Consider the following 17,667-nt stretch of genomic DNA (forward strand, 5'->3'; position numbering starts at 1 on the left):
ACGTGGGAATGAATCTGAGCCTGGGGGAGCTGCTGAAGGTCCAGGAGTGTCCCTGAGAGACCGTACTGAGGACCCAGGGGTCCTGAATCAAGGCCACCCAGACATTCCGAAAGCGGAGCAAATGAGCTCCCACTCAGAATGCCTGGGCGGGCCCACTCTCAAAAAGATTTAGTAGCCTCCCAATCACCGGACAAATTTCCTTTGGGAGCCTTCTGAAAAGAGGACTGCCTGGACTTCCATCCTCTTCCGAAGCATTTGCCGGGTTTGTAGCTACGCGCCTCCCTGGTACGACCCGTGTTTTGCTTCCATCGAGGGGCCCGCTTCTGAGCACCTAAACGTCTGTCCTGGAGAAGGAAGCCAGACCTACCGCCAGTGGCCCAAGTTATAGCTGCGTCCAGTTTGTTCCCGAAGAGGGAAGAACCGTCAAAGGGGATCCGGCACCATACCTGCTTGGATGCAGCGTCAGCCACCCAGGGTCAGAGCCAAAGGGAATGCTTAGCAGTGACGGAAGACAACATAACCCGGGCCAGGAGGCGGATGATGTCAATGGATGCCTCCCCCATAAATCCCGCAGCCATCCTCAGCTCCTGAATGGGGAGCATCTTGCTGCTTCCTCTGAGACCCCCCTGAGGGTCTCATCGAGGCTGTCGATCCAGACCTCCATAGCTTTTGACACCATAGCCAGAGCTAAGGCTGGCTTGCAGGCCATGCCCGCTATAAGATAGGCCCGTCTAAGGTCAGAATCAATTCTTCTTTCCAAGGGGTCTTTGAAGGACACCGTGTCTTCCAGAGGGAGGGTCACGTGTTTGACGAGCCTCATCACCGCTGCGTCCACCAAAGGTGGGGACTCCAAATGTTTAACCTCTTCCAGCTTGAATGGATACAGTTTCGACATCTTGGAGAGCATGGAGTTCTTCCTTTCCACCTTGCTCCACTCTTCTGTGATGATCTCGCCCAACTCCCCCAAGAGTTGAAAGTTCAAACGTTCCTTACTCAGCTGCTTGAAAAAAAATTTCTGTTTAGGAGGAGAGACCGCTGGGTCCTCCCAGTCAAGAGCTTTCCTTACGACTTTCACCAAGGGGGAAACAAGACCAAAATCAAACCCTAGACAAGGGTCATCCGTCTCAGAGTCAGAATCTGAAAGTAAGATGAAAGGGCTTCTAGGCTGAGACGACTCGAAGAAGTCTTGACCCTGGTCCTCTCTCTCAGGCGAGCGAGGCGGACCCACGGATGTACCTGGGCGGTTGAATTTGGATAGGGAGTTCTTGAGAACCCTACGCACCACGGCTTCCCGGTGTTGGTCCGAGCTTTCCCTTTCACCAGTTGCTTGGGCATAACAGCGGTTGCAGAAGGACTTTGCATACGAAACCTGTAGCCGCATCCTGCACTTGCTTTCACGAGGAAGCTCTGAGTGGACATGGAACCAGGATGAAGAGGTCTGGTCCTCGCCCCCCCCCCCGGACTATGGGGGATCTGCATCTGGAGGAGGAGTGCCGGTGTTGCGATTTGGAACGCCGATCTTCTCTGCGTGAATTACGCTGCGGATCAGACCTGGGAGAGCTGGAAGAAACAACAGAAAAATGTAGAAAAAAACACTAACCCGGCTTGTAATGCTAAACTAAATAATACACCTCAGGAAGTACCCCCATGGTTAACAGAAGATAGACTTATAACTAAACTAGAGAAACTTAACATAAATAAATCACCGGGACCAGATATCTTGCACCAGAGGGTTCTTAAGGAACTCAGCCAGGTGACAGCCAGACCATTATTCTTGATCTTTAAGGATAGTCTACAGACGGGCATGGTGCCAGCTGATTGGAAAAAAGCCAACGTGGTACCAATATTTAAAAAAGGGCCAAGATATATCCCGGGTAACTATAGACCTGTCAGCCTAATATAAGTAGCCTGCAAGATTTTGGAGGGGATGTTAAGGGACTATATACAAGACTCTAGTAATGAAAACTGTATTATTAGTTGTAATCAGCATGGGTTCATGAAAAATCATTCTCGTCAGACCAATCTATTAAAGTTCTATGATGAAGTGAGTTGCCATCTAGACAAAGAAGAGCCTGTGGATGTGGTGTATCTGGACTTTGCAAAGTCATTTGACACCGTTCCCCACAACGCTTACTGTACAAACTAAGGTACATAGGTATGGACCATAGAGTGAGTACCTGGATAGAGAACTGGCTCCAGGGGAGAGTCCAGAGGGTGCTGATTAATGGGGTGTGGAAAGTGGGGTCCCCCAAGGTTCTGTCCTGGGGCCAATCCTGTTTAATGTATTCATAAATGATCTAGAGGAGGGGATATCTAGTACAATCTCAGTATTTGCGGATGATACTAAACTAAGCATGCCAATATCTTCGATGCAGGATGTGGAAACCTTACAAGCGGACCTGAACAAAATAATGGGGTGGGCAACTACATGGCAGATGAGGTTTAATGTGGAAAAATGTAAAGTAATGAACTATGGCGTTAGAAACATGAAAGCAAGTTACTCACTAGGGGGGGAACCTCTGTGTGAATCTAAGATGGAGAAGGACCTGGGGGTACTGGTGGACAACAGGCTTGGCAGTGGCATGCAATGCCAAGCCACTGCAAGCAAAGCCAACAAAGCCAACACAATACTGGCATGTATAAAAAAGGCGATTCGCTCAATTAAGAGATTATTCTCCCACTCTACAAGACTCTGGTCCAGCCATATCTGGAGTATTCCGTACAGTTCTGGGCACCGGTCCTCAGGAAGGATGTGCTGGAACTGGAGAGAGTCCAGAGAAGGACAACGAAGATAATTAGGGGAATGGAGTGCATCAGCTATGAGGAAAGACTACAAGCATTGAACTTATTCTCTCTGTAGAAGAGACGCTTGAGAGGGGATATGATATCAATGTACAAATACTGTACTGGTGATGACCCTAATACAAGGAACAAACTTTTCAGAGAAAGGGAATACAATAAGACACAAGGCCACTCACTAAAACTAGAGGAAAAATGGTTTAACCTTAAAATACGTAAGGGATTCTTTACTGTCAGAGCAGTAAGGATGTGGAATTCTCTTCCACAAGCAGTGGTGTCAGCAGGGAGCATCAATAGTTTAAAAAAAACTATTAGATGGGCACCTTAAAGACCACAACATACAGGGGTATACAATGTACGGTTAACAGCAAACACACACACACATCATAGGTTGAACTGGATGGACTGATGTCTTTTTTCAACCTCACAAACTATGTAACTATGGCCTCCCCTCCCCCTATCTACCCTGTGGGCACCTGGTATGAGAGGGCTGGCCACAGGGGGGCTTGGCTTGGCTGGCGCAAGGAACTGAAGAGAGAGGGTAAAGCTTAACGACGTGTAACCCGGAGCCAGGGGGGGGGGGTAAGCGAGGGGGGTAGTGGAGGAGCATCCCCAGGATCCTCCTACCTCATAGGCAGAAGTCCTGGAGCTTGGGGAAGCTGTAATGCTGCTGCAGACCTTCCCACCGGTTTCCAGGCACTACACACATTTAAATATGCCGCCTCCTGGACCCCAGAATATATCACGCATGCGCGAGTGACGTCACGCATCGGTACTGCGCATGCGCGACCAAAACCAAGACTCAAACCCAACAGCGCTTGTGCAGACCCGGCGCGCAACCCAGAAGCCGCGGCCGCGAAAGGAGAAACGGCAGAGCTATCTAATAATATGCTGCAGGAGGGGGCAATGTCTGAACAGAGAAGGAAATGTAAAAGGGAAAAACGATCCCCCGAACAAAAGAGGGGCATACAGGGAAGGCTGCAACAAAAAAGGAGGTAACATATGAGTGCACAGGACCCATTGACAAAAAATATGAATGCACAGGACCCCACTGACAGGAAATAACATATAGATGCACAGGTCCCCTTTGACATGGAATTACCACCCAGACTCCCAGGAACAGGCGCGGGCCAGGCAGGTGCAACACCGGACTTTTCGGGCAACACCAGGCCACCCGCAGCAGCTGGGCTTTCTCAGCCAGAACCAAATGCTCCAGCAAGAGGTTTCTTCAATTGCCCCCTCCATACCCTGCTAAGAGCAAGGGCTTAGCAGAGGCTCCATGCTGACCCAATCCTGACATCCAGTAGATATAGGTTGGTAGGAACACATCATCGTGTGCTTGAGGAGGACAAAAAAGGAACACGGATGGTGAAGAGGAGCAAAGCTTTATGGGAGTGGAGTCCTATAGGGTAGGAGAGGAGGTGGGGCTACCCGAGCGTATGCTGCCATGGAGTCTGTCAGGAAATTTAATTTTTCCTAAAATACCTCAATCAGAAAGAACAGTGCAATACTGCACTATGGACACTAGATGGAGTGAAAGATCATAGGAAGGAATGTACGAAGTAAAATATAACAAAACATTTCTCAAGACTGGATGAAAGCTTCTCACATTTGTCCACAAATAATTTTAAAAACAGACAAAAAGTGTTTGTGAAATCTTCCCGCACAAAATGTACTCAGCCAATGAAAGGTAATGACTCCATTTTTATTTTTCTACTGCTATCAATGGCCAACACGGGACAACACTTCATCCATGTCTTTAGTGAACTCTGATCTCCTTATGAACTGTTTCTTACATAATGAAGATCAGCCATGGAGTATATCTGAGGTGTATATCAGGGTGTGCTTCTTCCCCACATGTCCACCAACATTCATATAGAAGACATTTCCCGCACTCAAGGCACTAATACACCTCGAGGGTTGCGTGGGATCCCTGATGTAGAGGAAGACAGGACTTTAGTGAGGAACAATTCCCTCACTCTGGACAGGAAGGTGGCTTCTCCCCCATGTGAGATCTCTGATGTCTGTAAAGATTGGACTTCTGTGAAAATCATTTCCCGCACTAAGGACAGGAATACGGCTTCTTCTCTTCATGAGATATCCAATGTCTGTAAAGATGGGACTCCTGTGAAAAACCTTTCCCACACTCTGGACAGGAATACGGCTTCTGCCCTGTGTGAGATCTCTGATGTGTGTAAAGATGATCCTTCCGTGAAAAACATTTCCCGAACTCATTACAGGACAATGGCTTCTCCCCCGTGTGCAATCTCTGATGTCTGTAAAGAGGAGACTTCTCTGAAAAACATTTTCCGCACTCAGGACAGGAATATGGCTTTTCCCCCGTGTGAGATCTCTGATGTCTGTAAAGATGGGACTTCTGTGAAAAAAATTTCCCACACTCAGAACAAGAATACGGCTTCTCCCCTGTGTGAGACCTTTTATGTATAACAAGATCAGATTTTTGTACAAAACATTTCCCGCACTCAGAACAGGAAAACGGCTTCTCCCCTGTGTGATATCTCTGATGTCTGTAAAGATTGCACTTCTGTGAAAAACATTTCCCACACTCAGGACAGGAACATGGCTCAACATCCCTGTGAGATCTTTTATGAACATTAAGTTTGGAATTAGAATTGAAACACTTCCCGCACTCAGTACAGGAAAACCTCTTATCTGATGGAAGGACGGCACCGTCCCTCACAGTCTGAGGTTTCTCAGGATAAGAGGAATACGATGGTCCGGCGCTGTCCCTCACAGTCTGAGGTTTCTCAGGATAAGAGGAATACGATGGTCCGGCACCGTCCCTCACAGTCTGAGGTTCCTCAGGATAAGAGGAATACGATGGTCCGGCACTGTCCCTCACAGTCTGAGGTTCCTCAGGATAAGAGGAATACGATGGTCCGGCACCGTCCTTCACAGTTTGAGGTTCCTCAGGATAAGAGGAATACGAGGGTCCATCTACTCTGTGTGGTGCCGCATGGACATTTGAGGTAGCCGGGTTTTCTCCTGGACTATACTGTGTGATGTCCTCATCTTCTACTTTACAGTCTGGAGACAAAGTGAGACAATCCTCTGAGGTTTTCCTCATCTCCCGTCCATCTACTAAAATATAAATACAAAGATTATTACTAGACATCAGCAGATTGGTTCCCCTAAACCAGGACTCCGCCCACATCAGACAGCTTTGTCTTTGACAATAAACATATATGTGTAGCGCTATCCAAAATATGACATTCAGACCCAAAGGTAATTATTAACATAATTATGTGGCATTTTCCAAAGTGATTAAAAAAATAGTGAACTCAATCAAGATTTGTTACAGAAGTCCATATAAGTCCTTATTGAAAGGAAAATCAAAAAATTGTGCAAAAAAAAAAAAGGGGGGGGGGGGTTATAAAAGAAAAGAACCACAAGTTCCAGCAAGTGGATACCACTCCGTTCCTAGATGGAAGAAAAGGGGTCACCCGTGGATGGATCACCATACACCCAAAAGAAGCTGCTTACCAGATGTTAGTGGTCACCCAACTTAATGGATAGACCTCAGCACGCTTATCGCAATATAGAGACCCTGCCAGGTGTTGTTCGATTCAGGAAGTGGCACAGGAGACATTCAAAACCAGGTACTCAGAGGCCATGTGTACAAGGAAATGAACACGGACATAGCGTGACACCGTAAAACCAATAACATTTATGAAAATCCAAAATACAAACTCACATGTACAACGACATTAGCAGACATGTATCCATTAACGCTGGAGAGATAAGTGCTGTGGCGTCCCCGCACTCACTCACAAAGGCCGGCTATGGGGGCGTGGTTGCATCAAGTCTGACTCCAGCCAACGCATTTCGTCACAGGCTTGACATCGTCAGGGGCTTTTTGTCTCTGAGGATCTTACAATTCCACCCTCAAGGTAACTAGTAAATGGTAGAGGGTGACAAGGTGTCCCAGGAGCCACACATCAAGTCAAGACCTGCTGTATGATAGTAAATGGCAGTCTCAGTCTGGACCTACGCCAGGCCACGCCTTGATGTGCGGGACACCTACTCACTATCTACCGATATAAAATGTCCAGCTGGTAGAAAATGGGTGTAACAAAAGAGAATAAATATTATGTGTATATATAGCAGTGGGTAGAGGGGATAGAGCAGAAGTCAGGACTATGTAATGTATAACAGAGTATATAGTGCAGGGGTCAATAGTATGTAATGTACAACATAGAGTATATAGTACAGGGGTCAGGAGTATGTAATGTACAATACAGAGTATATAGTGCAGGGGTCAGGAATATGTAATGTACAATATAGAGCCATACTGCTGTCTGCTGAAAGGCTGGTCTGCTGGCATACCCTGGTTACTGAGAACTCACAGCGGCTTAGCCATCGGTGTCATTGGGTCCCTGAGGCTACCTATCTACACGTTGGGGGGAGTACATCAAGTGTCTACATCGTGCATTATATCTGTGGTCTGGTAAGAGGCTTAAGGCGTCTTTGGGTGTCTTGCTGGCATCTGGTGTATTTGGACCTATCTGTACTCTGCTGATTTTTATTTCAATCTGGTAAGAGGCTTTACGTTTGGTGATGGCTTCTCCTTTTCTATCACTGGGATAGAAACACACGTTTATGCTGATCTTTATTTCAATCTGGTAATACACATCGAGTAACCAACGCAGGAACTCCATTTGATCACCTTGGCATGTGAACTTACCTCATCATATGACTCTTGCAATTTATAATTGCCCTTCCGGTAAGCACAATTCCTAAGGGACTTTGGAGGCTGTTCAGGATTCTCATTACTATTTTTTGACAATATTCACAATCTACGTTCAATTTTGGGACATTCAATTTGTTGGACATTTATTTGTTGTTTTTTGTCACACAGTGCGACTTATTGTATTATGTATTATACAATATAGAGTATATAGTGCAAGCGTCAGGAGTATGTAATGTACAACATAGAGTATAATAGTGCAGGGGTCAGGGGTATTTAATGTACAACATAGAGTATATAGTGGAGGGGTCAGGAGTATGTAATGTACAATATAAACTATACAGTGTAAGGGTCAGGACTCATAACTCAGTCACAGCCAATGAACAGCAGTAAGTAACCCCGGGAGAATTGTTCGATCAGAGAGCGTACTAGACCTGGGTATGGGGAAGGAAATCTAAATCACCTATCCCAGGCAGTGCCGGTAGAAGATCACCTATGGCCCAGGGCGAACCCCCCCCCCCAAAACAACAAAAACAAAACATTGGGCGCTAATCTGCATGATTACCCCGCACATCCCTTCTAACAAATCCCGCCCCCCCCCCTCCCCCCAAAATAAATTCTTACCCTTGTACAATTTCCCCCTTTATCATATCACCTATTCTAGTACAAACCCCCCAAAATTGACTCTCCTAGCACAAATCCCCTTCTCCCACCCCCCTCCCAACACAAATCCCCCGTGAATCACCACTACTAGCACACACCCAAATTTCCCTTCCTTTAACAATTCTTAGCCCCTGCTGCTCCTTAAATTCCTCCTCCCAACACAGATCCCTTTCCCCTCAATTTCCTTGCGGTGCCCCGCCCCCACCTCGCATGATACCACAGTGCCCAGGGGAGCTGCCCCTCCTGCCCACCCCTTGTCCCAACCCTGACCCCAGGTGCCTAGATCTAGTAACTCCTCTGGTGAAAACGAACATTTTGCTGCCAGCTGAACCCCAGAATCTCCATAAATCCAGTCTAGAGACATAAATTGTATCTGCAGCACAGAGAAGGAAGATTATCCAAGAGAAATACAGGAATACAGGACGGGGAACACAGATCAGGAAAGTGACAAGGGGATTACAGGCTGATATCACCCAGTCCCCGCCCTACTCTGGACCAATCAGTGAGCAGTATGGGTGGAGGAATGTATTTAGTGTTAATGACCCACCTGTGCTGATCTCTGTAGGAGTGTCCTCCTCTATAAATGTCCCCGTTATTCCATCCTCCTCCATAGACTGCTGATCATCTCTCACATACGTCTCTTCTTCTTCTGCTTTAACTTCAAATTCTATATCGATTGGATCTCCACTCTAAATCAAGAAAATAATAGAAGAGGTCATTTGTAAAACATAAGCTTCAATATTGTGACATCACATTTAAAAAAATCACTTCAATGAGTCCATGTTCTAGATGCTCCGTCCCCCCAACCTTGTAACATTGAGGGATGGTGTGACCTTCCTGTGTGGAATCCCGGGAATACAGAGGACGGGGACATCTCTCTGGTGGGTTCCTGGTATTAGGTGGCTCCATCATATCCTTGTGTCCTTCTGAAAACTCCTCCATCACTCCATACTCCTCATCCTCCTCTTTATACTCTTCTTTAACATTAATATTATCATCCCCCAGGTTTCCACTCTGAATATATAATAAAAATGACATCAATGGTAACAATGCAGATAATGTACAGATCCTAATGATACTATCAGTGATTGTTCCTCATCTACCTGATGATGGTGAGGGATGGTGTGACCTTCCTGTGTGGAATCCCGGGAATACAGAGGACGGGGACATCTCTCTGGTGGGTTCCCATTACTGGATCCATCTGTAGGAAACACACACACTGACTGAATACATTGTTTCTATGTGTTTATCAGATGATGGGGGATCTAGGTGGACCCTCCGTACTGCTCTCTCCTTTACAATAAAGTCTCCTCTTACCCGGTGATGTGAGGGGCGGCTGATTCTCCATCATGACGTCCTTGTAGAGATCCTTGTGTCCTTCTAAATACTCCCACTCCTCCATGGAGAAATAGACAGTGACATCCTGACACCTTATAGGAACCTGACACACACAATGATACAGTCACCATCCAGACACATCCCTTGTCTGTTACTGGATAATGTCCCAGAATTCCCAGCACCGCTCACCTCTCCTGTCAGCAGCTCCATCATCTTCTTGGTGACTTCTAGAATCTTTTGCATGTTGTGTCTCTCAGGTTTTAGGGAGTCACATGGAGGCACTGTGATGGTCATATGATCACCTGACTTCAGAAGAGGAAATCTCTGTATTGAGGAACCAATAGGAATATCATGTTAGAATCCCAGAATCCTCCTCACCTCTCCGGTCAGGTCCGTGTTTTATTAATAGAGATAAGAGTGATGTCATGTGACCTCCCAGAATCCTCCTCACCTCTCCGGTCAGCAGGTAGATGATCTCCAGGGTGAGGTTTAGTATCTTCTCAGTCATGTGACTCCGGTCCTCCTCCATCCTCATTGGTGCCATCATTTGATCTATACAGGTCTCCTTGTAGACGGATAAATGAAGGTAAGAATTATTTGGATGGTATTGGTCACAATAATAGGATGGGGATGTGAGGGGGGGGGGGGGCGGTAATAGGAGAGTTGCTGTACATTTAAGAACTTCTGTCCCCATGAGAATACATTTAGGCCTCTTGCACACTGTAGCTAGAAAAAGCTCAGTACAGATTTTTTTTTTTGCTAAAATACAGCCCATTAAGGCCTCTTGCACACAATACTCCTGTTTGAGCATCTACTTTTTCCAGATGTTTTTTTTATGTATTTGAGTGTATTCAAGCGTATTGGTGTGTATTTGCGTACATGAAGGCTTAAAATACTGACCAAAAATGCAGATTTTTCTATTTTGTTTTTACTGAAGAATGCACAGCGCTTGTTTACACGCCTGTGTGCACAGGCACATTACAATTAATGGGTTTTATTTTAGCTCAGAAAAAAAAGAAAAAGCTGTACTGAGCTTTTTCAAGCTGCGAGATGCTCAAACAGGAGTATCGTGTGCAAGAGGCCTTAATCTGGACTGTTTTGGATTTGTTACATCTTGGAGGACCTTGGACCCTCTTAGACTGCCAGATCAGAATTTCCCTTTTCTCTGTTGGATTGGTTTGGTTTCTGAGCTGGTTTGCAGCTAAAACAGAACTCCTCTAAGAACAAGTGCTCACCAACGAATGAAGGAATTCCCTTCTTCATCTTACATAATATTCCAGAACAAATCACATGACTAGTGGGACAATAGGATGGTTAAGATTGCCAGTTCTGTAAGGTCTGAAAAATAAGTGGAGGTGGGGTGGGAGGACAATCATAGACCTCCCTCTGTCCCTCAGAGTCCCCTGAGCCCTCCAGCCCCCTATTCCCTCAGATCCCTGAAGCCTGACTACCCCCTCAAGGTTCTCAGAGTCCTTCAGATACATTACATACAGAGGTACATACCTATATACATACAGAGGCCCCTAAAGTCTTCCAGCTTCACTAAACCCTCACATCCCCTCAGCTCCTATACTTCCCTCAGAGCCCTCAGTATTTTCCTCCCTCTTACATCAATGATGGAAGATATTCTTCATGGCAGGCTGGGGAATGTTTTCTTCCTCCTGACCAGCAATGTAAGGGGCTCTATGCTCCATACTCCTGACCCCTGCACTCCATCATTGTGTTGGCTGCATATTGTAATGATTGCCCATTGGCTGCCTGTGTAGTGTAATAATTGTCCTTTGTAGGCCATGTATGGTCAGGATTAGAGATGAGCACGGCGTGGTTGAGTTTGCACGTACCCGATCCCGCCAGGAAGCCGACACTGCAGTCCGCTAATCACAGGCAGTGAAACATTTACTGATCTGTGCAGCTGCGGATCGGGAAATGTCTCACTGTCTGTGATTAGCGGAGTGCAGTGTCGGCTTCCTGGCGGGATCGGGCACGTGTGAACTCGAACACACCCGAGCCCATCTCTAGTCAGGATGGTCATTGTCTTGTCTATTTATTGTCAGTGCTGTTTGTTTAGAGGAACATATTACTAGAATTTATCTTCAAAATGAAGAGAATGTTCCGCCCCAAAAGTGGGGAAATGTTCTAACCCTGAAGGGGTTAATCTAGGTTTCCACACTATATATGTGTGTATCATCATCTGCTGGAGATAAAAGACATCACAGTGACTATGGAGGAAGAGGACGGACATGACGGGGGGTTACTGGGTGTAAATAGAAAATAAGATCTTATTACCTCCTCTGCTGCCTCTTCCAGCAATGTCTCCTCTCAACTTCCTCCCATCTCACCTATCACCCGGAACTTCCTGCCTGTACCTGACATCACTTCCTGTCTGTATTCCATAGAGACTTCCTGTCTGGGTAGAAGTGAGATCACCACCTTGTGGAGCTCAGAGGAACTGCAGCCCTGAGAAACGTCTGGTAGTGTGAACACGGCCTTGTGCTTTGTGTGTATGTACTGTATATCCTTCCCCTTTCTCTCCTCCCTGAGTGTGTATGAAGAGGCGGAGCTCCTGCTGGAACAGCGGTCGGAGGAGGAAGCCGTGTCTAGGAGGGAGACTGACAGAAAACGCAGCAGACTTGCAGGAGTGAGCGAGGAGGATCCAGTTCCTTTGCCATCGGAGGTGAGGAGAGTGTGAAGGATGTTTGTGACTCTGGTAGCTGAAAAGCTGGGAGTCATATTGCTCTGGTGAGTGGGGAAGCACTACTAAGGGGGCGCCCTCACCATCACGTGTGTAAGAGGTGGAAGAAGGCGTGGCTACATTACAGCTGGCACAGTTTGGAGCACGGAGCACTTTCACACCTTATCAACTTTTCAATCATTTGTGGATTTAATTTAGCAAAATAAATTAATTGAAGTAGTTACAAAGTGGAAGCAGTGGACATGCAGAGAACACTATATTGAGCACAAATTATTGTATGATTACATGAATTTTCACAGGTTTTTAGTTTATTTAATATAGCAGCAACTATTATGATATGAATGAAGTAGGTGTGAAGTGGAAGCAGTAGATCTGTAGAGAAAATTATTTTGAGCACCTAACACTTTATAGATGAATATATCCACATATTTTAGTGTGTATGTACTGTACACTGATCAGCCATAACATTATGATCACTGACAGGTGAAGTGAATAATATAGATTATCTCATTACAATGTCATCTGGAAGTGGGCGGGGTATATTTGGCAGCAAGTAAACATGTTTTCCCTGAAGTTGTTGTTTTTTTAAAGCAAAGAAATGGGCATTGCAGTTTGTTGTGTATGGGGCTGCAAGGGATGTGGGCGAAGAGATGGCACCAGGATGCATTATGGGAAGAAGACAAGCTGGCGGAGGCAGTGTGATACTTTGTCTGGTGGAGTTCTGGTGGGTGGGTATAATGTTCTGGTGGGTGGTGTAATATTCTGGTGGGTGGTGTAATATTCTGGTGGGTGGTATAATGTTCTGGTGGGTGGTGTAATATTCTGGTGGGTGGTGTAATATTCTGGTGGGTGATATAATGTTCTGGTGGGTGGGTATAATGTTCTGGTGGGTGGGTATAATGTTCTGGTGGGTGGGTATAATGTTCTGGTGGGTGGTATAATGTTCGGGTGGGTGGGTATAATGTTCGGGTGGGTGGGTATAATGTTCGGGTGGGTGGTATAATGTTTGGGTGGCAAATGAACACACAACTTAGTAAGATAAATAAAATGAAATAAAGGAAAAATAATTCCACCACCATTTTATTCTCAGCAGAGGAAATAGATACTAATAGGCTGCAGGAGATCTGCTTCATTTCAACCCCCTCCTTTTTCTCTTATCAGATCTCCTACAGCCTATAAGCACCCATTTCTCTTTCTGTGTCTCAGCAGATCTCCTGCAGCCTATTAGCACCCATTTCCCTTTCTGTGTCTCAGCAGATCTCCTGCAGCATATTAGCACCCATTTCCCTTTCTGTGTCTCAGTAGATCCCCTGCAGCATATTAGCACCCATTTCCCTTTCTATGTCTCAGCAGATCTCCTGAAGTCTATTAGCACCCATTTCCATATTAGAGAATAAAATGGCGGCAGTTCCAATGTTTTATGTCACACGATATTAGCGCAATGGATTAGGAAACAGAAAATGTCAGTAAAAAACCCAGTGCAGGTAATTTTGGGGCCACAGACACAATCTATCCCCCAATTCATAGATTCCTAGAGAAGAGTTTGTTGTGGAAGTGAAGTTGGGTACAAGTCAATGAAACCCCCGACACTCCCAGCTGAGAACAATGAAGGAGATTACTATTCCAATCCTCCAACCAGTTTTCTGGCTAGGAAGGTCTGGGAGTTAATATTTCCCCAGCTGACCAGGAACAATGAAGGAGTTTACTATTCAAATCCTCAACAACTCGTTTTCCCACTCGCTGTTTCCCCAGCTGGCAGAGACAAGACTTCTTATAGAGTGTCAGCTTCTTGCAATGTCCAGCATCGGGAAATGGGGGATAAATACAATGACCCCTCCTCTTTTATCCATAAATCCCACCCTCTTATCATCAACATAAAAGATGTGATAAATCATCGACGCATTTCACCTCATCAGTATCCAGTGATCAACCATAAAGTGACCCCAAAGTCCATCCAACGTCTCCTTTATACTTCAATAAATTATATCTCCACCAATAAATGTCTCCAAACCTCCAGAGCTCCCTCCTCCAAATCTCAGTATTTGCTCCAGCAAACCGTGTGTAGTGGACTACAAAACTCCTCCTTCCCCAAACACCAATCCCATGCTCTCATGGTGCTCACACTCAGATTGTGCGCTCACCAGACCTCCATCACTCTCCTAATAAGTGGCTCCACAATAGCTTTAGAGGAACCCTGGTTGAGAAATGCTGGACTAGGCAGTAATATATTTCTGTCCCCTTGGTGGGAGTGGAGATGACCCATCTATAAGGATATACAGTACACACACAGCACAAGGCCGTGTTCACACTACCAGATGTTTCTCAGGGCAGCAGTTCCTCTGAGCTCCACAAGGTGGTGATCTTACTTCTACCCAGACAGGAAGTCTCTATTGAATACAGACAGGAAGTTTCTATGGAATACAGACAGGAAGTGATGTCAGATATAAATAGGAAATTCTGGGTGAGAGGTGAGTTGGGAGGAAGTAGAGAGGAGACGTTGCTGGAAGAGGTAGCAGAGGAGGTAATAAGATCTTATTTTCTATTTACACCCAGTAACCCCCCCCCCCCCCCCCGTCATGTCCGTCCTCTTCCTCCATAGTCACTGTGACGTCAGAAGGAAGAAAAAATTCCCCAGCCTGCCATGAAGAATATGTTCCATCATTGGTGTCAGAGGCAGGAAAATTCTGAGGCCTCAGTGGAAAGTAGAGGGCTTGAGGGGCTGTATGGGTTTAGTAAAGCTGAAAGACTTAAGGGGTAAGTCAGAGAATTCTATGACATCACACTGACCTCACAGCTCCTCCTCCCAATGTCCCTCCATGTGGCTTTTTTCTGATGCTCTAAGGATGTGGGCGGACCCTTTTCATCCTCTCAACCAAAGCAGAACTGTTGATCCTGTATTTTATGTAATGATGTCAGAATTCCCTATGCCAAGCCTTTAACCTACAGAATTGGAGGGGGAGGTGTCCTTGAAGTAGGGCTTTAAAAAAATACAGACCTTACGGGTGAGGAGGATTCTGGGACGGTCATTTAATTTTACTATTTATGAAAACTGCTGACAGGAGAGGTGGGCGGTGCTGGGAATTCTGGGACATTATCCAGTAACAGACAAGGGATGTGTCTGGATGGTGACTGTATCATTGTGTGTGTCAGGTTCCTATAAGGTGTCAGGATGTCACTGTCTATTTCTCCATGGAGGAGTGGGAGTATTTAGAAGGACACAAGGATCTCTATAAGGACGTCATGACGGACAATCAGCCGCCCCTCACATCACCGGGTAAGAGGAGACTTTATTGTAAAGGAGAGAGCAGTACGGAGGCTCCACCTAGATCCCCCATCATCTGATAAACACATAGAAACAATGTATTCAGTCAGTGTGTGTGTTTCCTACAGATGGATCCAGTAATGGGAACCCACCAGAGAGATGTCCCCGTCCTCTGTATTCCCGGGATTCCACACAGGAAGATCACACCATCCCCCACCATCATCAGGTAAATGATTGTCAATTATTGACAGTTATGATTTATACACAGCATGTTTGTTACAATGAATGTTTTATCATATATTCAGAGTGGAATCGTCTGTGATTATAATATTGTTGTTAAAGAAGAGTATAAAGAGGAGGATGAGGAGTATGGAGTGATGGAGGAGTTTTTAGAAAGACACAAGGATATGATGGAGCCACCTAATACCAGGAACCCACCAGAGAGATGTCCCCGTCCTCTGTATTCCCGGGATTCCACACAGGAAGGTCACACCATCCCTCACTGTTATAAGGTTAGTGGGATGGAGTATCTAGAACATGGACATAAAGATGATGTGTGGATTTTTTATGTGAGCTTATATTTTACAGATGATATTCACTCTCATTTTCTTGGTTTAGGGTGAAGATCTGATAGATATAAAAGTTGAGGTTAAAGCAGAAGAAGAAGAGACTTATGTGAGGGATGATCAGCAGTCTATGGAGGAGGATGGAATAATGGGGACATTTATAGAGGAGGACACTCCTACAGAGATCAGCACAGGTGGGCCATTAACACTAAATACATTCCTCCACCCATACTGCTCACTGATTGGTCCAGAGTAGGGCGGGGACTGGGTGATATCAGCCTGTAATCCCCTGGTCACTTTCCTGAGCTGTGTTCCCCGTCCTGTATTCCTGTATTTCTCTCGGATAATCTTCCTTCTCTGTGCTGCAGACACAATTTATGTATCTAGACTGGATTTATAGAGATTCTGGGGTTCAGCTGGCAGCAAAATGTACATTATCACCATTGGCCTTACTAGACCTAGGCAACTAGGGCATGTGATGTGGGTCTTTTGCCCCATGCCCAGGTCTAGTAAGATCTCTGACAGAACAATTCTTCCGGGTTTACTTGTTTTGTTGGCTGTGCCGGGTGGAGGGATATGTCTGTATAGTCTCACATCCAAGTCACTGAGTGCAGTCTCAGGAGATGGGAGGCAGCGGTGTGGGACCTCTGCAACTTGTCTCAAGTAAACATTTAAGTTTCTGACTCTTATACTATATAATATCTATTGTACATTACATACTCCTGACCCCTGCACTATATACTCTGTGTTGTACATTATATACTCCTGACCCCTGCACTATATACTCTATGTTGTACATTACACACTCCTGACCCCTGCACTATATATTCTATGTTGTACATTACACACTCCTGACCCCTGCACTATATACTTTGTTGTACGTTACACACTCCTGACCCCTGCACTATATACTCTATGTTGTATATTGCATACACCTGACCCCTGCACTATATACTCTATGTTGTACATTACATACTCCTGACGCCTGCAATGTATACTCTATATTGTACATTACATACTCCTGACCCCTGCACTATATACTCTATGTTGTACATTATATACTCCTGACGCCTGCAATGTATACTCTATATTGTACATTACATACTCCTGACCCCTGCACTATATACTCTATGTTGCACATTACATACTCCTGGCCCCTGCACTATATACTCTGTGTTGTACATTGCATACTCCTGACCCCTGCACCATATACTCTGTTGTACATTACATACTCCTGACCCCTGCACTATATACGCTATGTTGTACATTACATTATTCTGATACTATATAGTCCTATCTGTTGTATCTTGGAACAGGACATAATGGAACTACACTGCAAATTGAGTACACCTCCATCCCAATTATCTATAAACAGAAAAAGAAATTGCCCAGTGGGACTTTAATTGAAGAGGACTACATAGACATTATTGCTCAATGCGTCTGATTTATTGATTAAAACCATCATACAAAATATTACAGCATAAAATATATTCATATCTGAGTATATACATCAATCCATATACAGGATGATGCAAATTATCAATAAAACATGACATGGCAGTATCAGTATGCACATAAATACATCTTGTATGCTGAACTCGACGCGTTTCGTGGGTTACATTGCCCACACATCAGGAGT

At 45.3% G+C, this 17,667-nt stretch overlaps 2 protein-coding genes across 2 annotated transcripts in view; one reads left to right on the forward strand and one right to left on the reverse strand.

Annotated features, from left to right (window-relative positions):
* Nucleotides 1–17,667, forward strand: part of LOC309550239 (uncharacterized protein) — a gene marked incomplete at both ends in the record, with an annotated part of 1,760,330 nt that overhangs the window by 738,083 nt on the left and 1,004,580 nt on the right.
* LOC309548795 (uncharacterized protein) lies at nt 8,906–10,076 on the reverse strand (the record flags this gene model as incomplete). The annotated part of the gene is made up of 5 exons (XM_082248737.1): nt 9,960–10,076; nt 9,698–9,832; nt 9,488–9,611; nt 9,274–9,371; nt 8,906–9,184 (listed from the first exon to the last, which is right to left on the reverse strand). Exons 1-5 carry the CDS (start codon nt 10,053–10,055, stop codon nt 8,906–8,908), a joined length of 732 nt encoding a protein of 243 aa, XP_082104863.1. The 5' UTR covers nt 10,056–10,076.

The sequence above is a fragment of the Pelophylax lessonae genome (genome assembly GCF_965119305.1).
Source record: "Pelophylax lessonae genome assembly, chromosome: 3".
Lineage (NCBI taxonomy): Eukaryota > Metazoa > Chordata > Amphibia > Anura > Ranidae > Pelophylax > Pelophylax lessonae.